We start from the raw sequence: 25,407 nt of genomic DNA, 5'->3' as shown, positions 1-25,407 counted from the left end.
GAACAAATGCTTTGGAAAAATGGTGCATGCTGATAGACTTGCTTGACACAGGGTTGCTACAAACTTTCAATTTGTAAAAAATGCAGTATCTGTGAAATACAGTAAGGCAAAGTGCAGTAAAATTTGATAGCCTTTACTCAGAAAATTTCTGGTATATTATTTTATTTCCAGATAAAAGCAAATTTCTACAAGACCAATGAAGAAAAAAACAAAGGAACCACGTATTAGGTAGAGCTCAGATTTCTGCTCCATAGAAACAAAACTGGACGACAATGGAGGAAAGTTTGTAAATAGAGGAAAAGTTTGTGAAATAGAGAACCTAATATTTGGTCAAATTTTCATTCAGGTATAAACCCATTTACATTCTCATATATACAAGTACTCATATTTTCTTACTGAAAAAAACATTCAAGGACATATTTCAGTTGACTGTTGAATAAAAATAAAGAATTTAAAAATAAGTAAATCATGATATAAATATTTAGACATGAGTGTTAAAACCAATAAAACAGAATCTAAACCAAGAAAACTTTAATTAATTTAATATTTACAAATATATATACACATATGTACGTATATAGTAACTGAATGCAGGAATATAAAATAATTCTTAAAGGAAATGTAACATGAAAAAAATTATAGTGTAGTTCTCAATTCTCAAATTTCATTAACAGGAGCAGCAATTTTGTGTGTGTGTGTGTGTTTGGGACTGGGAAGAAGATTCATGACAAATTTGAGACATTAACCAATGCAATTAGATGGCATTTTCTTGTTTGGCATTTTATCATCTTTGTCTCCATCAATTTTGTTGCTACTTTTCTGTAAATCTAGATTATTTGGAGCCTAATTCCTTATTTTAAATCAGTGTGTCTTTCCAATATCTAGTTTTCACATGCACACACACACACACACACACACACACACAATTTTAAACCTCATCAACCTTATATAATAGAGGAACTCTCAATTTCTATTTTAAATCATTACAGACATGGATAAATTAAGATATTAAAGCAGTTGTAATAGAATATGAGAGAAACATAGGCTCAATAGGTTTTCGAAGGCGATTAAATTTTATACAGATGTCTATTTAAGACACAGAAAAGGGGGAAAGCAAAGAGTTTTTAAAACTGGTTTCACTTCTGTTAAAAAAAAAAAAAAGGTTAAAATTCCAGCCACAGTTTGGTGAATATTGTCTTTACTATTCAGATGTCTTGATAGACTGAAGAATTAAATTTAAAATGTTGAAACCATAATAACTGAAAGTAAATATAATTCAGCATTTATATGACTTTCAGAGGATGAAAGACTAAGCAGAAATCAAAAAGGGAAAAAGGGATATATTTCAATACATAAAAACACCAAGCTTCTAGATCTCAAAAACAAATAATATTAAAAGGCAAACAACATACTGAAAATATTTTTAAGACTGATGACGAAGTGTTGATTTTTGTGCTATTCACATATGCCATGGAAATAAAATTTTAAAATACCAAATTTAAAAAAGAAAATAGACAAAGTAAATGAACAGAAGAAACACAGATAAATATATCAAATAAATTATGCTATCAATCAAAGAAATGTAAAATTTAACTTTATATTTATTAACAGTATTTCAGATATATATCACCCTCAGTATCGACAAGTATGTGCTGTTATAAACACACACTACTGAAGAGGAAATAAATCATTGCAATCTTTCTGGAAAGCCATCTGGCAATTTGTCTGAAAGAGTTCAACATGCTCTCATTTCTTGATCCAGAAGTTCCACATCCAGGAGTTTAACGTAGGAATATAATTAAAGACACAGCGCAGTAATGAATACATTATATGTGTTATTAAACAATATAAGCATCCTAAATGTACAACTGGGCTTCCCTGGTGGCGCAGTGGTTGAGAGTCCGCCTGCCGATGCAGGGGACACGGGTTCGTGCCCCGGTCTGGGAAGATCCCACATGCCACGGAGCGGCTGGGCCCGTGAGCCATGGCCGCTGAGCCTGCGCGTCTGGAGCCTGTGCTACGCAACGGGAGAGGCTACGACAGTGAGAGGCCCGTGTACCACACACACACAAAAAAGTACAACTAACATTATAACATTAGTGGAGGTTGCACGTTATTGCAAATTGTTTTTTTGAAAAGCAGATGCATTGACTTAGAACAGTGGTTATAATATGTGAGGTAAAAATAATCAACAAAATTTATATATGCGAAGTGGTGAAATATCACTGTGTAAACAGGTAGATAGATGATGCACAGAAGATAAATACCGATAGAAAATACCTCAAAATATTAACAGTGGCTATTACTGGGTTGTACAATTTTTAATATTTTTTCTTTGTTATTCTGTACCTACAAGACACTCTAGGATGATTTTTTTCATCAGAATGATGAAAATACACTTGCTATTCACCTGTAGAAGTTTTCCATTGCCAACTATATGAAAATTAAACTGCACTGTTTATAAAGGCACTTTAATGACTCTCCTCAAAATAGCCCTAGATTATCTATCTATCATCTATCTATCTATCTATCTATCATCAATTGTGTGTGTGTTTTTAATATTTATTTATTTATTTCTTGGCTGCATTGGGTCTTTGTTGCTGCACGGGGGCTTTCTCTAGTTGCAGCCAGCAGGGGCTACTCTTTGTTGCGGTGCTCGGGTTTCTCATTTTGGTGGGTTTTCTTGTTGCAGAGCACGGGCTCTAGGCACGCGGGCTCAGTAGTCGTGGCTCGCGGGCTCTAGAGTGCAAGCTCAGTAGTTGTGGCGCACGGGCTTGGTTGCTCCACGGCACGTGGGGGTCTTCCTGGACCAGGGCTCAAACCCGTGTCCCCTGGATTGTCAGGCGGACTCTTAGTCACTGCACCATCAGGGAAGCCCCCTGTGTGTTTTTTTTGTTGTTGTTCCGGTACGCGGGCCTCTCACTGTTGTGGCCTCTCCCGTTGCGGAGCAAAGTCTCCGGATGCGCAGGCTCAGCGGCTATGGCTCACGGGCCCAGCCGCTCCGCGGCATGTGGGATCTTCCCGGACCGGGGCACGAACCTGTGTTCCCTGCATCGGCAGGCGGACTCTCAACCACTGCGCCACCAGGGAAGCCTGTATGTGTATGTTTTTAAACTCCCTATCCAGCCTCTATCAAATGCAGGCATATTTTTTATCTTTATTAATTTCACATTTGATATATGAATCAAAATTTGCTTTATTTAAGCTACACGTGTTTGATTATCTCTGATTCTTGTTATTTTGACTAATTCACTCATAATACTTGATCATATGAGTTTTCTACCAGAGCTCTCTTTTAATATTTATTGATAAATGTCTTTATAAATATTTTTCTAAATTGTGTTCATGTACTTTGAGTCCCCATCCTCATGACTGTGAGCTCCTTCATAATTCCAGAACTATTACCTATTTTTTAACACTTCTTGAACAATTAGTGGAATTCTTTGCACACAGCAAGTGCTTGATACATTTATATAACTCATCAGAATATTTATAAATCAAAGAGTTATCACAAATTTCTTTAATCAAAGGGTGGGGAATGAGTTTTTAAATTGGATATGAAATTGTAATGTGTCTGAGTCTACAGAAAAGGAATATCACTGAAGATTCCTTTTAATAAAGTAAAATGAAATGTTCATTTTAAGTGAACATTCAACTCCCTGATACACTATTTAAAATTGTGTTTAAGTATAATCATTAAATAATTTGCTTTGCAGGTTTTACATCCAAATCTCTGTTTAAAATTAAATAGCAGTGATAGATAGTCCCCCTTCATTCCCTGAAACATTTGAACAATTTTGTAATCCTAAATAAAACCTTCAAGATTCATGTCAGTGTCATGTTTTCAGGAAATATGCAAGATCTGGTTTCAAATAAGCTTCCAACTTGAAATTAAAATTTTCCATCTCTTTCTCTGCTTATAGTTTGGAGGCAAGTTTAATGTCAATATTACACAATTAAAAATAATATTAATTTTGATAATACTAATAATTTCCATGTATTAAGTATGCCACTTACTGTTTTACATACATTCTTTGATGAATCCTCACATTAATTGTTGAATGTAGATATTATTAATCTCACTTTGAAAATTAGGATTCAAACTCTGAGGAATTAAATAGCTTATTGAAAACTTACTAGCAAGGTTGGTATGTTTTGTTGTAGGATACAGACGTTCACCACTCAATCTACTGGAATATTTATGAGACTACTTACTGTAACACCCAAAGGCCATCTCAGTGAAAAACTCTGAGCCCATATCTGTGCATTTTGATCCACTCCCATGGCCACATTATTTTTCCCTCCAGTTGGGTGCAATAACTTTGTGAGCACAAAGATCTGGGAGTTATAAAAAGATACTTATCAAATGTCAGTGTGTGTATTTGGATGTCCCACAGGAACCCAGAGAGAAAGGAAAGGATCCATGGGTCAAGAATACTCTAAATAATCTGGAGCTGAGAAGCCGTTTATTCAACAGTTCTTGAATGTCTGTGTGCCCCATACGTTTCTGGTGCTACAGATATAAATCAGCCTTACCCCTGCTCTCAAGAAAGTTATGGGCACGGAAACTCAGATGTACAGTCAGCAAGAATGTTCAATACATTTTGATATGGATGAGCACAATAGTCTCTTGTATAGATGTAGATAAGGGAAAATTATCAACTGTTCCTCAGGTGGTCAGATTATGTGTTCAGGTAGAGGAAATCGCCAAGTATAAATGAAAAGAGAAAGGAATGTATAGGACTATGTTAAAATTAGGAACTTTTCTTCAGTGAGACAATATTAATAGGGTCTAAATGTAAGGCAGAGTGGTATATGTTTGAAACATTAAGGTGACCAAAAAAAAAAAAAGCCTTATATATCAAGGTCAAATATGCAATTGAAAGGATATTCAAATGCACATTTTGGATACAACAGTCAGTCACAATTTGTGAGGTAAAAAATATACCTGAAAATTCTTCAGATACATATTGGAATACATGGAAATAATAAGAGTATTTTTTGTTAGTTCCTTGAGGTGTTTTTGTTTGTTTGTTTGAATATGTGCATAAAGTTCCAGTGATCAGGCAGAAACTGATGTGATTTTCATGAGCCATGGCTGTATGAGTATTTCACATGTGTGCTCTTTGCTCCCCCATTTTAAGGATGAAAATTATCAAAGCAAAGATGTACTGTATAGCACAGAGAAACATACTCATTTTTGTAATAACCTATAAGAGGAAAGAATCTGAAAAAAAAATAGATCTGTATGTGTGTATAACTGAATCACTTTGCTGTACACCTGAAACTAATACAACATTGTAAATCAACTATACTTCAGTAAAAAAATAAATAAATTTTAAAAATTAAAACAAAGAAAATTATCAATACTGTTTGGAAGGTTTTGAAAAGAACCAGACATCATATATTTTGTAGTATATAAGCTTCAAAGATATATGTGACTGTTCCACTTGTGTTTCTTCTATGATCACATAAAAAGTTGAAAGTGATCAGCTTGACCCATGCCACCCACCTTAATACTACATTTTTAAAATGTTCACAAAGGAAAAATATTTCAAAATGTATGGCACTTTTTCAAACGATTTGATATTTCTGCCACTTGAAAAAAGCAAAACTAATCAAAGAAAAATAGAAATGGTAGTTTGGCCTCTTAAGAATATATGTTAGGTATATATGTGTCTAAATAAGAGTATTGTGAACATGTTAGATTTGTTTTTCCTTTCTCTGTTAGTTAACATACAGAAAGAGACAGGAATCTGGCTAAATATTTTCAAAAGCTTCTGGGAAATAGTATACTTACAATATAACATGAGATGAGAATAACAGTGTCCACAAATTGACATTGACCAATTGTTATTGACAATTGTGCAGCAAATTTTCTTTCATGTAGTCTAAATCTTATTTTTTTTGTTAAAGGGAGATTATACTAGATTTTAAATATCAAACGTATATTAAGTGGGTTTTTAAAAAGATATTGAAAAAGAGAAGTTTCTAAGTGTAAACAACACATAAAATGCAATGACAGTAATTTAATAATTGATAAGTTCAATTATTTAGGTATTAAATTATATAGTTTGCTAAAATTTCAAATCACTTAATTATCAGTGCTAGAATATATTTATAGTTGATGGTGAAGTTTTTACTATTTTAACGTAACTGTTCTCTTTCTAAATGCTATAAAATTATTCGATTAAAATACAGACCACAAATCCAAGCAATGATGAGTCCAATATTATATATAGAGAAGGGTAGATATTAGAATCAGTTAAAATTAAGAATTATAATAATTGAAGATAATATGCCAGAGATACAAGTCATTCTGAGCTCAGTTTACCTTTCTAGGGTTGTCTCTGAATATATTTGTTTTTATTTTTTCCACAATAACAGGCAAGGCCACTCTTGGAGATTATTATAATGTCTGTCCTTTCTTCAGATTCAAAATTAACTAGTCTATGGTGTTCAACTACAAATCTTGAAATCTGAGTCTAACTGCTGGCTCAGGTGTTACCTAGCTGTCCAGACTACAATATCTGCGTGTCAATTCTTTCTGAGGTAATGAAGCTGAACTAAACTCTCTGATTTTTTTTCCAGGAAGAATTGAACCCCATCATTGTTACCCCACCGATCGAAGCCATTGATCAGGACCGGAATATTCAGCCGCCATCAGATAGGCCAGGCATCCTCTATTCCATCCTTGTTGGTTTGTATCTGCTAACATTTTGCACTCTCAGTTATAGCTCTAGAATCATGTAGGGAAAAAAAATGTTTCAAATTAAAAAAACTTTAATAACAAAGATTTTCTTTTTAGAAATTATTTTTTAGAAATTTTATTGAAATTATTTTTTATGTAAAACTAAATTTAAAAATAACCATTTAAAAATAACCATTTTTCTTCTTTAGTATTAGTCTCAGTGAAATTTGAAGAACAACAAGTAGGAACACTTTTATTGAGGAAGCAAAACAACTTCAAAAGTAGGATTTAATCCACTTATTGGTAGTTTCCTCTGTATCACCTCATAAAGAATTCTCTAAGAAAAAATTGAAAGTGAATTGAAAAACTTACACTGTTTGCTCTACTAGTACTTTGTCATTGGTTGGATACCATTATATAATTCTAAAAATATGTGACTTAAATTTAAGAGCTATCGGAGCCAAAAGGAAAGAGAAAGATCGTGTTACCCCAAGAAAACATTATACCCTTGGTTAATTTTTCCTTGAACAATTTCACAGAAGCCATTTTAATCCATTCTTGTGCATACCTGCCAGTTGTACGAAAAGCAAAAATGAGAATCTGATCATGTCACTCTTCTTGAATTGCTTTTGCTAAAATATGGATGTTGCTGCTTTGCATGATTTATAGTCTCCAGAGAGACAGATATATGTAAAACACACCATACATCTCTTAATGAAGAAGGTCACTTGTGAAGTATGCTTGAAAACAACTATTCAATGGAATTTAACTTTACCCTTAACCCCTTCCCACCCCATGTACACATATATAACAACACAACCACCTAGAGACGTTAGACAGATTTCAAAATATGATGCTATATCCTACTTAGAAATGCTGTCTGTAAAGAAAACTTAAGTAATTCTGTTTCAAGCCTTTGGTGTCTAGAACTACATACGTATTATAAGTCAGTTGTATAGATTAGACGATTAAACTTTTTAAAAGCGCTTATAAACATAAACAGAAGTCTCTTTTAAGTCTGTAGGGGGTTTGGTATACATAAAAGGAAATAGTTATTGTTTATTTTATTAACTGAGGGATTGACAATATGTCAATTACTATGCTAGATGCTATAGATACGAAGATGAGGGATAAATGTTCTAGGTTAGGGAGGGGTAGAGTCTATGGATAGAAACATGCCAAAAGATAAATTAAAATACATGGTTTTAAGTACTACAAATAAAGTATGAGCCACATATCATGTGGTCTCATGGGAGTAAAGTACTAAGGATTTCTAAGAAAATTGCTTAGACAGAGTTATTTTAGCAGAAAGAGAGGGGTTTTCAAGTATAAAATGGGATAAAAATTATTTAGATAGTTGATGCAGCCTGTGCAAAGTCCAAAGCATTACATTTAAAGATAGTCTTGGGGAACCATGTTACTCAGAATGGGATAGTATCCACTGATATTCATGTTTCTTTCACTTTAAAAAATTTAATCTCTTTGAATAAATGAGTGCTTACTCTGTTGAGCAAGACAGATTCCTCACTTTGTAGCACTGGTTTTCGGGCAGCAGAAACAGGCAATAAACAATTAATGTGGTAAATAAATGTATTTATTATACAAAATAAATGGTAGTGCTATGAGAAAAATCGAGCTGATGAATGGGATTAGAGGTACAGAAGGGGTGTTGCAGTATTAAATAGGATTGATCAAGATATGTCTCATTGAAAAGGTGAGATTTGAGTAAAATCCTATAGAACTTGAAGGAGTTAACCATGTTGATATCTGGGAAAAGAGTTTCTAGGCAGAGATAGAAGCAGGAGTTTGCCTGGTGAGTTTCAGAAACATCAATGAGGCCAGTAGCACTGGAGAGGAGTCAGTGAGGGGGAAGTAGAAGAAAGAGGGTATGAGAAATAAGGGCGACCAGAAGATATAGTCTTGTATACTATTGAGCTTTGTTGGCTTTTACTCTGAGTGAAACGTGGAACCAATGCAGGAATTAGAACAGAAAAATGACATAATGACGTTAAGTTTCATCAACCTCCAACATTAGGATAATGGATAGTACTACATAATATATATAACCTCTATCATTAACTTTGCTTTCACAGCTAAGTTAAATAAATTGATATATTTTCATAGTATGTACACTTCTAAAAGGCAGAGAGGACATTGTAAGTGTTGAGAGCATAGCCTCTGGAATTGTACTATCCATGTTTAAATCCTGACTTCAACCCTTACTATTCATATAATGTTAGGCGAGTTACTTAATCTCTCTGTCTCAGATTGTTCCTCTTTAAAATAGACCTTTGACAAAGGGATTGATCAAAATAGACTTTTCTGTAAAAGTGTTTTGAGAATTTGATCTAATTCATGTAAATATTAGTGCCTGGAAAAAAGCACTCGATAAATGATAGTTGATGTTGTTATTACCATTAGGAAGCAAAATAAAGTATGTTTCCTAAGTCATGCAAAACTGTTAAGAATAGAAGCACAAACCGTTTCCCTCTGCCACAAGACAGGGTTCCCATGGCTCTGATTTTACCTATTTTTCCAGAACTCTTAGTTTCCCTTATGTCCATCCAGATAATTCTGAATGTATGTGTCCTTCAGAGCTTGTTTTCCCAGTTGCTAGGTGGCAAGCTCTTCTACTTTCACACATTGTTGATAGTCGGATTACTAGACTTGAGGATGTGGATGCTGATGTGTGTAAAAAGCCAACCCCTTCACTGGTCCTACCATCATTATTATCAATGGGGGAATTACTGCCACTGCTGTTGATTACCCACAGTAGCCTGAGCCAATTCTATGTCATCTTAATAGAGAATATCAACAAAAAGATAGAAATTATGAAAAGGAAACAAATTTTGGAGTTGAAAAGTATAGCAGCTGAAATTAAAAATTCACTAGCAGGGCTCAATGAAGATTCAAGCAGGAAGAAGAAAGAATCAGCAAACTTGAAGAGAGGTCAATTGAATTACCAAATCTGAGAAGATGAAAGAGAAAAAGAATGAAGAAATGCAAAGAGAGCTTCAGAGACCTAAAAAATACCATTCTGTGGACCAATTTATGCATAACAGGAGTCCCAGAAGGAGAGAACAGAAAGGGGCAGAAAGAATATAGGAATAAGTAATGATCAAAAACTAAATTTGAGGAAAACAATCTATACCTCCAAGAAGCTAATTGAACTCCCCAAGAGAATAGACCTACAATAAATCCACTCTTAGACACATCCCAATCAAACTGTCAAATGACACAGACAAAAAATAATTCAAAAGTAACAAAAAAGAGGCGACTTTATAATAGAAATTGATTCTCAATAAAATTATAACCCGACTTCTCATCAGGCAACATGGATACTGGAATACATTAGTATGACATGTTCAGAGAACTGAAAGAAAAAGAAAATGTTCATTAATAGTTCTAAATACAGCAAATATAGCCTTCAAAAATAAATGAGAAATTAAGATATTCCCAGATAATCTGAGAATTTATCAGTAACACACCTTTGCTACAAGAAATATTGAAGGGTAGAGACCTAAGGCTGAAATGAAAGCACAATAGAAAGTATCTCAGTTCTACATGAAGAAATAAAGAACACTGGTAAAAATAACTACATAGTTAAGTATAAAAGACATTTTATATATATATATATACACACACACACACACACACACACACACACATGTTAGTAATTCTTCTTTCTCTTATTTGATTTAAAGAAAATATCATAAATCAATAATTATACATCTATATTGATGGACAAAGTAGAAACATGTAACTTGTGATAATAACAGCAAAGAGCAAAGGTAAAATGAGTTATACAGGAGTAAAATTTTTATATACTATTGAAGTTAAGTTGCTATTGGTCCAAATTAGATTGCCATAAATTAAGACATCAATCTTAATTCCCAGCATAGCCACTAGGAGAATAGTTTAACAATTTAGTTGTTTACATAATTTGAAAATTTATAGTAAAGAACAAAACAAAGGAATTTAAACAGTACACATGAAAAATAAAGCAGTAATGGAACAATAGAGGAACAAAAAGGGCCTAAGATATATAGAAGACAGCAAAATGGCAGAGGTAAATAACATCTTTTTAGTAATCACAATCAATGTAAATGGATTCAATGTTCCAATTAAAAGATTCAGATTGGCACAATACATAAAAAGAGAAAAAGAAAAACATGATCTTACTACATGCTATCTATAAGAAACACATTTTATTTTATTTTTTTATTTTTATTTTTTTAACATCTTTATTGGGGTATAATTGCTTTACAATGGTGTGTTAGTTTCTGCTTTATAACAAAGTGAATCAGTTATACATATACAATATGTTCCCATATCTGTTGCCTCTTGCGTCTCCCTCCCTATCCCACCCCTCCAGGCGGTCACAAAGCACCAAGCTGATATCCCTGTGCCATGCGGCTGCTTCCCACTAGCTATCTACCTTATGTTTGTTAGTGTATATATGTCCATGACTCTCTCTCGCCCTGTCACAGCTCACCCTTTCCCCTCCCCATATCCTCAAGTCCGTTCTCCAGTAGGTCTGTGTCTTTATTCCTGTCTTACCTACCCCTAGGTTCTTCATGACATTTTTTTTTTCTAAAATTCCATATATATGTGTTAGCATATAGTATTTGTCTTTTTCTTTCTGACTTACTTCACTCTGTATGACAGACTCTAGGTCTATCCACCTCATGACAAATAGCTCAATTTCGTTTCTTTTTATGGCTGAGTAATATTCCATTGTATATATGTGCCACATCTTCTTTATCCATTCATCCGATGATGGGCACTTAGGTGGTTTCCATCTCCGGGCTATTGTAAATAGAGCTGCAATGAACATTTTGGTACATAACTCTTTTTGAATTTTGGTTTTCTCAGGGTATATGCCCAGTAGTGGGATTGCTGGGTCATATGGTAGTTCTATTTGTAGTTTTTAAAGGAACCTCCATACTGTTCTCCATAGTGGCTGAACCAATTCACATTCCCACCAGCAGTGCAAGAGTGTTCCCTTTTCTCCACACCCTCTCCAGCATTTATTGTTTCTAGAATTTTTGATGATGGCCATTCTGACTGGTGTGAGATGATATCTCATTGTAGTTTTGATTTGCATTTCTCTAATGATTCATGATGTTGAGCATTCTTTCATGTGTTTGTTGGCAGTCTGTATATCTTCTTTGGAGAAATGTCTATTTAGGTCTTCTGCTCATTTTTGGATTGGGTTGTTTGTTTCTTTGTTATTGAGCTGCATGAGCTGCTTGTACATTTTGGAGATTAATCCTTTGTCAGTTGCTTCATTTGCAAATATTTTCTCCCATTCTGAGGGTTGTCTTTTGGTCTTGTTTATGTTTCCTTTGCTGTGCAAAAGTTTTGAAGTTTCATTAGGTCCCATTTGTTTATTTTTGTTTTTATTTCCATTTCTCTAGGAGGTGGGTCAGAAAGGATCTTGCTGTGATTTATGTCATAGAGTGTTCTGCCTATGTTTTCCTCTAAGAGTTTGATAGTGTCTGGCCTTACATTTAGGTCTTTAATCCATTTTGAGCTTATTTTTGTGTATGGTGTTAGGGAGTGATCTAATCTCATACTTTTACATGTACCTGTCCAATTTTCCCAGCACCACTTATTGAAGAGGCTGTCCTTTCTCCACTGTACATTCCTGCCACCTTTATCAAAGATAAGGTGTCCATATGTGCGTGGGTTTATCTCTGGGCTTTCTATCCTGTTCCATTGATCTATCTTTCTGTTTCTGTGCCAGTACCATACTGTCTCGATTACTGTAGCTTTGTAGTATAGTCCGAAGTCTGGGAGCCTGATTCCTCCAGCTCCATTTTTCGTTCTCAAGATTGCTTTTGCTATTCGGGGTCTTTTGTGTTTCCATACAAATTGCGAAATTTTTTGTTCTAGTTCTGTGAAAAATGCCAGTGGTAGTTTGATAGGGATTGCATTGAATCTATAGATTGCTTTGGGTAGTAGAGTCATTTTGACAATGTTGATTCTTCAAATCCAAGAACATGGTATATCTCTCCATCTATTTGTATCATCTTTAATTTCTTTCATCAGTGTCTTATAATTTTCTGCATACAGGTCTTTTGTCTCCTTAGGTAGGTTTATTCCTAGATATTTTATTCTTTTTGTTGCAATGGTAAATGGGAGTGTTTTCTTGATTTCACTTTCAGGTTTTTCATCTTTAGTGTATAGGAATGCCAGAGATTTCTGTGCATTAATTTTGTATCCTGCTACTTTTCCAAATTCATTGATTAGCTCTAGTAGTTTTCTGGTAGTATCTTTAGGATTCTCTATGTATAGTATCATGTCATCTGCAAACAGTGACAGCTTTACTTCTTCTTTTCCGATTTGGATTCCTTTTATTTCCTTTTCTGCTCTGATTGCTGTGGCTAAAACTTCCAAAACTATATTGAATAAGAGTGGTGAGAGTGAGCAACCTTGTGTTGTTTCTGATCTTACTGGAAATGCTTTCAGTTTTTCACCATTGAGGATGATGTTGGCTGCGCCTTTGTCATATATGGCCTTTATTATGTTGAGGAAAGTTCCCTCTATGCCTACTTTCTGCAGAGCTTTTATCATAGATGGGTGTTGAATTTTGTCGAAAGCTTTCTCTGTATCTATTGAGATGATCATATGGTTTTTCTCCTTCAATTTGTTAATATGGCGTATCATGTTGATTAATTTGCGTATATTGAAGAATCCTTGCATTCCTGGAATAAATCCCACTTGATCATGGTGTATGATCCGTTTAATGTGCTGTTGGATTCTGTTTGCTAGTATTTTGTTGAGGATTTTTGCATCTATGTTCATCAGTGATATTGGCCTGTAGTTTTCTTTCTTTGTGCCATCCTTGTCTGGTTTTGGTATCAGGGTGATGGTGGCCTCATAGAATGAGTTTGGGAGTGGTCCTCCCTCTGCTATATTTTGGAAGGGTTTGAGAAGGATAGGTGTTAGCTCTTCTCTAAATGTTTGATAGAATTCGCCTGTGACGCCATCTGGTCCTGGGCTTTTGCTTGTTGCAAGATTTTTAATCACAGTTTCAATTTCAGTGCTTGTGATTGTTCTCTTCATATTTTCTATTTCTTCCTGATTCAGTCTTGGCAGGTTGTGCATTTCTAAGAATTTGTCCATTTCTTCCAGGTTGTTCATTTTATTGGCATAGAATTGCTTGTAGTAATCTCTCATGATCTTTTGTATTTCTGCAGTGTCGGTTATTACTTCTCCTTTTTCATTTCTAATTGTATTGATTTGAGTCTTCTCCCTTTTTTTCCTGATGAGTCTGGCTAATGGTTTATCAATTTTGTTTATCTTCTCAAAGAACCAACTTTTAATTTTATTGATCTTTGCTATCGTTTCCTTCATTTCTTTTTCATTTATTTCTGATCTGATTTTTATGATTTCTTTCCTTCTGCTAACTTTGAGGGTTTTTTGTTCTTCTTTCTCTAATTGCTTGAGGTGGAAGGTTAGGTTGTTTATTCGAGATGTTTCCTGTTTCTTAAGGTAGGATTGTATTGCTATAAACTTCCCTCTTAGAACTGCTTTTGCTCTATCCCATAGATTTTGGGTCGTCATGTCTCCATTGTCATTTGTTTCTAGGTATTTTTAAATTTCCTCTTTGATTTCTTCAGTGATCAGTTCGTTATTAAGTAGTGTATTGTTTAGCCTCCATGTGTTTGTATTTTTTACAGATCTTTTCCTGTAATTGATATCTAGTCTCATAGCATTGTGGTTGGAAAAGATACTTGATACAATTTCAATTTTCTTAAATTTACCAAGGCTTGATTTGTGACCCAAGATATGATCTATCCTGGAGAATGTTCCATGAGCACTTGAGAAAAATGTGTATTCTGTTGTTTTTGGATGGAATGTCCTATAAATATCAATTAAGTCCATCTTGTTTAATGTATCATTTAAAGCTTGTGTTTCCTTATTTATTTTCATTTTGGATGATCTGTCCATTGGTGAAAGTGGGGTGTTAAAGTCCCCTACTGTGAGTGTGTGACTGTCGATTTCCCCTTTTATGGCTGTTAGTATTTGCCTTATATATTGAGGTGCTACTATGTTGGGTGCATAAATATTTATAATTGTTACATCTTCTTCTTGGATCGATCCCTTGATCATTATGTAGTGTCCTTCTTTGTCTCTTCTAATATTCTTTATTTTAAAATCTATTTTGTCTGATATGAGAATTGCTACTCCAGGTTTCTTTTTGTTTCAATTTGCATGGAATATCTTTTTCCATCGCCTTAGTTTCAGTCTGTATGTGTCTCTAGGTCTGAAGTGGGTCTCTTGTAGACAGCATATATATGGGTCTTGTTTTTGTATCCATTCAGCTAATGTGTCTTTTGGTGGGAGCATTTAGTCCATTTGCATTTAAGGTAATTATCAATATGTATGTTCCTATTCCCATTTTCTAAATTGTTTTGGGTTCGTTATTGTAGGTCTTTTCCTTCTCTTGTGTTTCTTGCCTAGAGAAGTTCCTTTAGCATTTGTTGTAGAGCTGGTTTGGTGGTGTGAACTCTCTCAGCTTTTGCTTGTCTGTAAAGGTTTTAATTTCTCCATCAAATCTGAATGAAATCCTTGCTGGGTAGAGTAATCTTGGTTGCAGGTTTTCCTCCTTCCTCACTTTAAATATGTCCTGCCACTCCCTTCTGGCTTACAGAGTTTCTGCTGATAGATCAGCTGTTAACCGTATGGGGATTCCCTTGTGTGTTATTTGTTGTTTTTCCCTTGCTGCTTTTAATATGTTTTCTTTGTATTTAATTTTTGACAGTTTGATTAATATGTGTCTTGGCGTATTTCTCCTTGGATTTATGCTGTGTGGGACTCTCTGTGCTTCCTGGACTTGATTATCTATTTCCTTTCCCATATTAGGGAAGTTTTCAACTATAATCTCTTCAAATATTTTTCAGTTCCTTTCTTTTTCTTTTCTCCTTCTGGAACCCCTATAATTCGAATATTGGTGCATTTAATGTTGTCCCAGAGGTCTCTGAGACTGTCCTCAGTTCTTTTCATTCTTTTTTCTTTATTCTGCTCTGCAGTAATTATTTCCACTATTTTATCTTCCAGGTCACTTATCCGTTCTTCTGCCTCAGTTATTCTGCTATTGATCCCATCTAGAGTATTTTCATTTCATTTATTGTGTTGTTCATCATTGTTTGTTTCATGTTTAGTTCTTCTAGGTCCTTGTTAAATGTTTCTTGCATTTTGTCTATTCTATTTCCAAGATTTGGGATCATCTTTACTATCATTATTCTGAATTCTTTTTCAGGTAGACTGCCTATTTCCTCTTCATTTGTTAGGTCTGGTGGGTTTTTATCTTGCTCCTTCATCTGCTGTGTGTTTTTCTGTCTTCTCATTTTGCTTATCTTACTGTGTTTGGGGTCTCCTTTTTGCAGGCTGCAGGTTCGTAGTTCCCGTTGTTTTTGGTGTCTGTCCCCAGTGGCTAAGGTTGGTTTAGTGGGTTTGTAGGCTTCCTGGTGGAGGGGCCTAGTGCCTGTGTTCTGGTGGATGAGGCTGGATCTTGTCTTTCTGGTGGGCAGGTCCACGTCTGGTGGTGTGTTTTGGGGTGTCTGTGGACTTATTATGATTTTAGGCAGCCTCTCTGCTAATGGGTGAGGTTGTGTTCCTGTCTTGCTAGTTGTTTGGCATAGGGTGTCCAGCACTGTAGCTTGCTGGTCGTTCAGTGAAGCTGGGTGCTGGTGTTGAGATGGAGATCTTTGGGAGATTTTTGCCTTTTGATATTACGTGGAGCTGGGAGGTCTCTTGTTGACCAGTGTCCTGAAGGTGGCTCTCCCACCTCAGAGGCACAGCACTGACTCTTGGCTGGAGCACCAAGAGCCTTTCATCCACACGGCTCAGAATAAAAGGGAGAAAAAGTAGAAAGAAAGAATTAGTAGAAGTAGAAAGAAAGAAAGGAGCGAGGGAGGGAGGAAGGAAGGAAGGAGGGAGGGAAGGAAGGAAAAAAGTAGATAAAGTAAGATAACATATAATAAAGTTATTAAACTAAAAATATAATTATTAAGAGAAAAAAAAACGGACAGATAGAACCCTAGGACAAATGTTGGAAGCAAAGCTATACAGACAAAATCTCACACAGAAGCATACACATACACACAAAAAGAGGAAAAGGGGAAATAATCATAGATCTTGCTCCTAAAGTCCACTTCCTTAATTTGGGATGATTCGTTGTCTATTCAGGTATTCCACAGATGCAGGGTATATCAAGTTGATTGTGGAGCTTTAATCTGCTGCTTCTGAGGCTGCTGGGAGAGATTTCCCTTTCTCTTCTTTGCCCTCACAGCTCCCAGGGGCTCAGCTTTGGATTTGGCCCCGCCTCTGCGTGTAGGTCGCCGTAAGGCGTCTGTTCTTTGCTCAGACAGGACGCTCAGACAGGACGGGGTTAAAGAAGCCGCTGATTCGGTGGCTCTGGCTCACTCAGGCCGAGGGGGAGGGAGGGGCACGGAGTGTGGGGCGGGCCTGCGGCGGCAGAGGCCTGCGTGACGTTGCACCAGCCTGAGGCGCGCCGTGCGTTCTCTTGGAGGAGTTGACCCTGGCTCCCGGGACCCTGGCAGTGGCGGGCCGCACAGGCTCCCCGGAAGCGGGGTGTGGATAGTGACCTGTGCTCGCACACAGGCTTCTTGGTGGCGGCAGCAGCAGCCTTAGCGTCTCATGCCCGTTTCTGGGGTCCGCGCTTTTAGCCGCGGCTCGCACCGGTCTCTGGAGCTCCTTTAAGCAGCGCTCTTAATCCCCTCTCCTCGTGCACCAGGAAACAAAGAGGTAAGAAAAAGTTTCTTGCCTCTTCGGCAGGCCCAGACTTTTCCCCGGACTCCCTCCCGGCTAGCCGTGGCGCACTAACCCCCTGCAGGCTGTGTTCACGCCGCCAACCCCAGTCCTCTCCCTGCGCTCTGACCGAAGCCCGAGCCTCTGCTCACAGCCTCGCCCGCTGTGGCGGGGGAGCAGACAAGCCTCTCGGGCTGGTGAGTGCCGGTCGGCACGGATCCTTTGTGCGGGAATCTCTCCGCTTTGCCTTCGCACCCCTGTTGCTGTGCTCTCCTCTGTGGCTCCGAAGCTTTTCCCCTCCGCCACCCGCAGTCTCCGCCCGCGAAGGGGCTTCCTAGTGTATGGAAAACTCCTTCACAGCTGCCTCCCACTGGTGCAGGTCCCGTCCCTATCCTTTTGTCTCTGTTTATTCTTTTTTCTTTTTCCCTACCCAGGTACGTGGGGGGGTTTCTTGCCTTTTAGGAGGTCTGAGGTCTTCTGCCAGCGTTCAGTAGGTGTTCTGTAGGAGTTGTTTCACGTGTAGATGTATTTCTGATGTATCTGTGGGGAGGAAGGTGATCTCCGCGTCTTTCTCTTCCGCCATCTTAACCTGTTCCTCTTCCGCCAGCTTAACCTGTTCCAAGAGGTTTGATATTTTTTCCTCAATCCTACTTTGGGGATCACCACAGTAAACAATAAGTAAAAATTGTATCTAGCTAACTGGGAGAGGAAAGTGGCATTTATTTCAAGTAACGTTCATTTCAGTGATTATAAGTAAATGGGATGTTAGAAGATTTAGGAGGCTATCACAGTGGTAGAAGAATGAAATGACAAGACTCTGAATGAGCAAACACTGTGTAAGTGAAAACCATGGGGAGAATGACAGACAAGGAAGAATCATTTGGAAAATATATGCAGAGTTGTATTAGAGGAATAAGGAGATTTGAACCAGTATAGTGAGAAAAATGGTGGGATCATTAGCAAAAATTCAGTTCATGGATTTTGGCATCCACCTTGGACCATTGCTAACTGAGCAAGAGAGAAATAGAATCTCAGTGTGGTTTTGAGTTTTTCTTCTTATGTATAAAGGTGAATATCTTTGTGTGCAGTCAAGAGTCATCTGCCTTTCTCTTTCTGTGAACCATCTGTTCATTCTCTATCCCAAAATTTTTTAATAAATATATTGCTGATCTTTTACTTTCGTAATTTGAAAATGTACATATGTTAGGGATATGAGCCTTTGTCTCTGACGTAAATACAAATATTTCCCTAGTTTGTCACCTGCAGTCTTACTTTGTTTATTGTGTTTTGCCATGCAATTTGTAATGCCATTAAATTTATCACTCTTTTTCCTTATTAATTCTTTATTTTGAGCCATAGGTAGGAAAGTTATGCCCACTCTCACATTAGAATAGAATTCATCCATGTTTTCATCTATTACTAGCTGTTGTTTTATTGCTTATTGTGCATGAATATCTTATCCATTTGGGGTTTACTCTAGTATATTGTATGAAGAATAGACATAATTTTATCATTTTCTGTCTCTCCTATTAGGTTAATGCTCCTATTCAAAAATCCATTTTCCATTATTATTTTGAGATGACTCCTTTATCATAAGCTCAATTTTCAAATGCAATTTTGACTATTCCTGGATTTTTTTTTTTTTTTTTTTTGGCGGTACGCGCGCCTCTCACTGTTGTGGCCTCTCCTGTTGCGGAGCACAGGCTCCGGTCGCACAGGCTCCGGTCGCACAGGCTCAGCGGCCATGGCTCACGGGCCTAACCGCTCCCCGGCATGTCTGATCTTCCCGGACCGGGGCACGAACCCGTGTCCTCTGCATCGGCAGGCGGACTCTCAACCACTGTGCCACCAGGGAAGCCCTAATTTCTGGATTTTAAAGTCTATTTTACTGGCATACATTTTCTCCCCTCACATAATGCCCAGGAAAATTTTCTTTCTTGTCTCATAGTTGAAGCAAAACAGTATAGCAATTAACGCATTTTTGCATATTTTTGGCATCTGTCAACCTAGATTTGAATGCAAGTTCTGTCTGACATTGTCTCTTTGACTTTGGACAAATTACTTAATATTGCAAATCTCCAATGTTCTCCTGTGTAAAATGGGAATGATTTACAGAGTTATCAATGATTACTTATATAAAGCAGTTAGTACAGTGTAGGATTCAATAATTGGCAGCTGTATTATTTTATTCTTATCATTATTGTTATGCTAAATGCATATATTCCACAGTTATATGATTTGACTTCCACTTTATTTTCACTTTGGGAAAAAAGAATGTTGTAGTATACAAAGGAAAATGATACAATTCAAGGAAATTTCAACTTACTAAAATGGCTGCATTTAAGAAATATCCTCTGTCGGGCTTCCCTGGTGGCGCAGTGGTTGAGAGTCCGCCTGCCAATGCAGGGGACGCGGGTTCGTGCCCCGGTCCGGGAAGGTCCCACATGCCACGGAGCAGCTGGGCCCATGAGCCATGGCCGCTGAGCCTGCGCGTCCGGAGCCTGTGCTCCGCAACGGGAGAGGCCACAACAGTGAGAGGCCTGCGTACCGCAAAAAAAAGAAATATCCTCTGTAGACACTGAGTAATTCAAAATATTTTATTTATTTCATATGATTGAGTTATTCAGCTGATTACTTATCTTAAGAAAAAATACTTGCCCAGCTAGAACAGAATATTCTTATTTTAATTTCCAAGCAATTTGGTACAAATTACTAGTCATTGTCACAAGATATGGTGAAAGGCGATGCAGATTATAATTAAGATTTATGTACCACTAAAATACAATTTTATAATTCAAAATTTGTTCTCAATACACTTTATATCTCTTTTATGTGATGAAGTTTCAAATTAATTACTCACTTAATAAAAGATATTTGGAAAATCATCCAAACAGGTATTTTCACCCTCTTACTCATAAACTAATGAATGATATACCACATTTGCATCTGCTTTCCCTAGACTGTATAATTTTGAAACTTAATTTACTAATAAAATTATGATTTTGTTCCTCAGTTAATGAAGGGAAATAGATATAGCAAATACACATATTACTTATTGTTCTCAATTAAGTGCTGAAATATCAATGTCTTTCAGGGACTCCTGAGGATTACCCACGATTTTTTCATATGCATCCAAGGACTGCAGAACTTAGTCTCCTGGAGCCAGTAAATAGAGACTTTCACCAGAAGTTTGATTTGGTTATTAAGGTAAATTTAACTAATTGCTTAACGTTCTTGGGTTTATAAATATAGCTAACGTTCTAATGTTCTTGTGTTTATCAGTGAATCCTCTAGAGGCTACTGTAGGGACTTTTAAGCTATAAAAATTAAAATTAATTTGAACTGCAATTAGCCAATTTTTCTTTAAAAAGGTGAAGTGCAACAGTTCTAACACATTATCTGTGTTGCTTTTCTTTAACATAACTTTTTATATTACAGTGCTATTCAAATACTGATATTTTTATATGTAATAAATGCCTTGGTCAAATGTATGTAATTCTACATACTATAATTTATTATATCTTCTAACATTTAGTTTAGGTTTTGTTTCCTATTTGTTTGTTTGTTTTTTACCAAGTGGATTTAATTTTTGACCACAAAAGCTTAACCAATGAATGTATTTAAAAAGTGCCTGGGGCTTCCCTGGTGGCGCAGTGGTTGGGAGTCCGCCTGCCGATGCAGGGGACACGGGTTTGTGCTCCGGTCCGGGAGGATCCCACATGCCATGGAGCAGCTGGGCCTGTGAGCCATGGCCGCTGAGCCTGTGCGTCCGGAGCCTGTGCTCCACAACGGGAGAGGCCACAGCAGTGAGAGGCCCGCGTACCGCAAAAAAAAAAAAAAAGTGCCTGGATTTATATATATTTTTATTTTAATAATGTGTTATGTTTTTAAATGTTATTGCTTTTTCAAAACTAAAACGAAAAGATCTTGCTTGTCCAGAAATTATTTTAGTATATGTTTCATTATTTATTTTGAAAAATGATCTTCAACCACAAAATTTTTCAAAGCTAAGGGAATCCATTTGGCATTACAATTTTGATTTAATAATATATAATATATTGTAATAAAGTCATTACAAAGGTATTGTGGAAACCCAGATGATCTATCCGTTAATTCTTAGAGACTTTACTGAGAAGGTAAGATTTGAGCTGAGCAGTGAAAGGAGAGTATGAATTTACCAAATAGAGATCGGGGCTAGGAGAAAAGCATTTTAAGTAAAAGAACAGAAATAAGCAAGGACACACAGTATGTCTAGTGTGTATTGTCTGACTTTTTCATATCTAAACATGCAAAAAATAGATATAGATATGCAGCCCTATGGCATTTTTTTTTTTAATTTAGAAGTGTTAAAAGAAAAGGAAGTAAGGTAAAGAAGCTTACTGAGCATGTACATTGTACAGGGTGTTTTATGTATATTTTATAGCCACAACCTTAGTACTTAGTACTATGCTTCTGGGTACAAATGTCAAAACTAAAGTTCAGATAGGGCAAGTGATTGAATCAGAGTTACATCACTAATAAGCAGCAGAATTGAAATTCAAATTTAAGTTTATCTAAGCTAAAGCCATACTTATTTCACTTCACCAAGATGCATTTCCTTAGAAATGGTTTAATTATCTGTCAGTGCAACTGCAGACAATAATACATCGATACATTTAATTTTAGCTCAAATTAGGACATATTTTGTTAGCACCGATTATGTTATACACAGTAGATTCTGTATTTATTGATTGTTTCTTTGTCCTTGAAGAATGGGTAGTCTAGAAGGGGAAAGAATCACGTAAGCTGATAAACCAAATACAACACATCAACTGCTAACAGGAAGGCAATGTAAAAGCTCTAACGAAGCACAGATTAAAGACATTTAAATTAATCTGGGACTCAGGGAAAATTTTCTGGGGATTATCCCAAGCTCAGTGTTGTATTGGATGGCTTTGGCTAATGAATGAAAGCAGGAAATACGTTTGACCATAAGGAAGAACAGAAGCAAAAGCTTGGAGGCATGATGTACCAGGCTACGAGCAGTTAACAGGGAAATGAGGTATAGAGCCAGACCCTGGAGAGAGCCTTATGTTCGACTGCAATTTCCTTGGATTTCATTCAGTAGGGGTTTGGGAGTCATTCAACAGAGAAAGGCTCTTTTTACCATTTATGTAAAATAGTCACGCATGAGATTCATCTTGCATGGTTTTATTTTAATTATCATTGGACTATATAAAACTCCAAAATGTGTTTCCATCGTCTCCTGTGGATCTACCTGGAGCCCTGTGGTGCTACACTCTGTGGGAGTTAAGAAACTTGACAAAGCACTGTTTCCAAACTGCCCCACTTGAAATCTGAAATCAGTTATTTTTCTTTATTATCAAAGTCAGTTGTCCTGGTGTACCCAGGTATAGTGAAACTCAGTCTATCAGTTATAGAAACAAAAATCAATTGGGACAAGCCACAGATAATTTTTTTTGTTTTAATAACACTTTATATTATTAATGGAAGTTTTTACTGACATTATTAGATTCAAATTATTGTGTTTTGTGTGCAGTCAAGGGGATAATAAGCAAAGGTATCAATCTGTAAGAATAATAATGTGCCACTTGCTTGAATATTAGCTGAGTATTGTGTCTTTGTATAAGGATCCATTGAAGTGCTACAATCTGGTAGTTCTCCTCTGCAGTAAGTCTTTCAAATTCTTCCCTTTTTCTTATTTTAATAATGCTTCATTTTTCATTGGCCATAATTTTTTTTATTGGACTTGATCCCAATTTCTGTTTTGGAAGCTAAGGAAAAATAAAATACAATGAAGTATCCTCTTTTAGACTTTGAAGAAGAATTCTGCTTTAAAAAGCTGTATGCACATTTAACAGCTGGTGTCACAAATTAGAAATTTATCATCTTCATTTTATCTATTTCTGCCAGTTATTTACTAAGTATACTGACAAATAAAAATGTGAAGGTGAAACTAGGAAGGCAAAATGGAGTAGTTCACCAACTTTAGAATATTAAAGGATTAAAACACATCTAATTAAAAGAGAAAAGGGTGTTCCATTTCAAAACACTATTCCAAATTTTACATAATTGCAATCATTTAAGCACACTTTAAAATGAAACACACATTTTGAATAAGAATCATAGCCAGTCCTGGGTTTGCCCAGGACAGTTCATGTTTATGCCTATTGTCCTTGTGTAATTATTTATAACACATCTTTCACCCTCAAAAATGTCCCAGTTTGGATGAAAGTTTATGCAGTCACCATAGTTATACAGCAAAAAATAATTATGCAATAGAAATATGAAAGCACATTTTAGATTCTAGATGATGATGAATTAGTTCATGCATGGAGTGTCTCTAACAAAGTCCAGAACATTCATCTTCATTATTAGAAGTGCAGTATTTTTTAAAAAATATTAATAATTTATATATTTATACTCTGGGCATCTAATACAAGCATTAAATGGATAAATTATCAATAATTCACTGTCTTTCAGTTGCTCAAACATAATTTTTTTGTCTAAATCTCACTTTTTAAAAAATGTATTTCTTTTATTTATTTATTTTTGGCTGCATAGGGTCTGCATTGCTGCGTGCGGGCTACTCTTTGTTGCAGTGCACGTGCTTCTCATCGTGGTGGCTTCTTTTGTTGAGGAGCATGGGCTCTAGGCACACGGGCTTCCGTAGTTGTGGCTTGAGGGCTCAGCAGTTGTGGCTTGCAGGCTTTAGAGCACAGACTCAGTAGTTGTGGCGCACGGGGTTAGTTGCTCCGCGGCATGTGGGATCTTCCTGGACCGGGGCTCGAACCTGTGGCCCCTGCATTGGCAGGCGGATTCTTAACCACTGTACCACCAGGGAAGTACCTGTCTAAATCTCTTTAATTAACAACTAATAGCAAGGGTCACAATGATACCACAAATATCACTGTATCATGGTCCCTCTGATTTTCATGTTGTTGTTCATTGACCTACTTATACTGCCTAGCAGGCTGACCTTTAACATCTTTTATTTCCACATAATGGGCATAATTAACCCTAAGCTCTCATCAGTCACCCTGCATACTTTTCTCTGCCAGCCATACTCAACCACTTGCACTGCCTTAAACTCACCATGCTCTTTCTAGCCTCCAGGAATTTGCTGTTCTTCCTGAATCATTCCTCGTTTTTTTTTTTTTTTAATCAACAGTCTAATTCACACTGATATTTCATTGATGCTTTGCATGCTAAGACAGACAGTTCCTCTGGAAAGGCATGACCACTGATCGAAAGCCCTTCCTTGCATCCTACTAGTCCCTATGGTGGCTTTGATCATTCTATATAGAATTTGCCTGTTTATTTTCCCCTGACCTTTATAGGAGGGAGGGCAGATTGTAATATATTTCTTAAACATTGTGGCCCAAGCCCATAAGCCTATCCATGTACAATGTGTAAAAGTGCTCAAGGGCTTCCCTGGCGGCACAGTGGTTGAGAGTCCGCCTGCCGATGCAGGGGATGCGGGTTCGTGCCCCGGTCCGGGAAGATCCCACATGCCGCGGAGCGGCTGGGCCCGTGAGCCATGGCCGCTGAGCCTGCGCGTCCGGAGCCTGTGCTCCGCAACAGGAGAGGCCACAACAGTGAGAGGCCTGCGTACCGCAAAAAAAAAAAAAAAAAGTGCTCAATACATATTTCTTGTAATGGCTTTCTCCCTGGCACAGTAAATCTTTTAAGGCTGCTGGATTTGGGTACTGCATCTTCATTGCATTTAAATACATATATTTGAAAGTGCCTGTATTTGATAGAATTTTATCCTGCCTCTGTCAGGAATAAAGGTGCAAGGAACTTGTCGAATAAATTCAATCCCTGGAAAAAAGCCATACCTATATTAAGACAGTTTAAAGCTATTTATGACTGTATTTAAACAAACAAACAAAAAATTCTCCTTCTAAGGAAAATATACATATTTTACACAG

General features: G+C 36.6%; 1 protein-coding gene across 7 annotated transcripts in view; it reads left to right on the top strand.

The window, feature by feature from the left end:
* Positions 1-25,407, top strand: part of PCDH15 (protocadherin related 15) — a 1,372,333-nt gene that overhangs the window by 1,025,536 nt on the left and 321,390 nt on the right. For 6 of the 7 annotated variants that reach the window (XM_079899577.1, XM_079899579.1, XM_079899582.1 and 3 more), the window contains 2 exons: positions 6,592-6,700; positions 20,568-20,680. In XM_079899577.1, the coding sequence (XP_079755703.1) occupies positions 6,592-6,700; positions 20,568-20,680 (222 nt within the window). Of the gene's footprint in view, positions 1-6,591; positions 6,701-17,169; positions 17,471-20,567; positions 20,681-25,407 lie in introns of those variants that run through there. The other variant, XM_079899581.1, reaches the window with a different exon arrangement.

Source organism: Stenella coeruleoalba (genome assembly GCF_951394435.1).
Source record: "Stenella coeruleoalba genome assembly, chromosome: 16".
Lineage (NCBI taxonomy): Eukaryota > Metazoa > Chordata > Mammalia > Artiodactyla > Delphinidae > Stenella > Stenella coeruleoalba.
The sequence above is the reverse complement of the archived record's forward strand: the minus strand, read 5'-3'. Positions and strand labels throughout refer to the sequence as shown.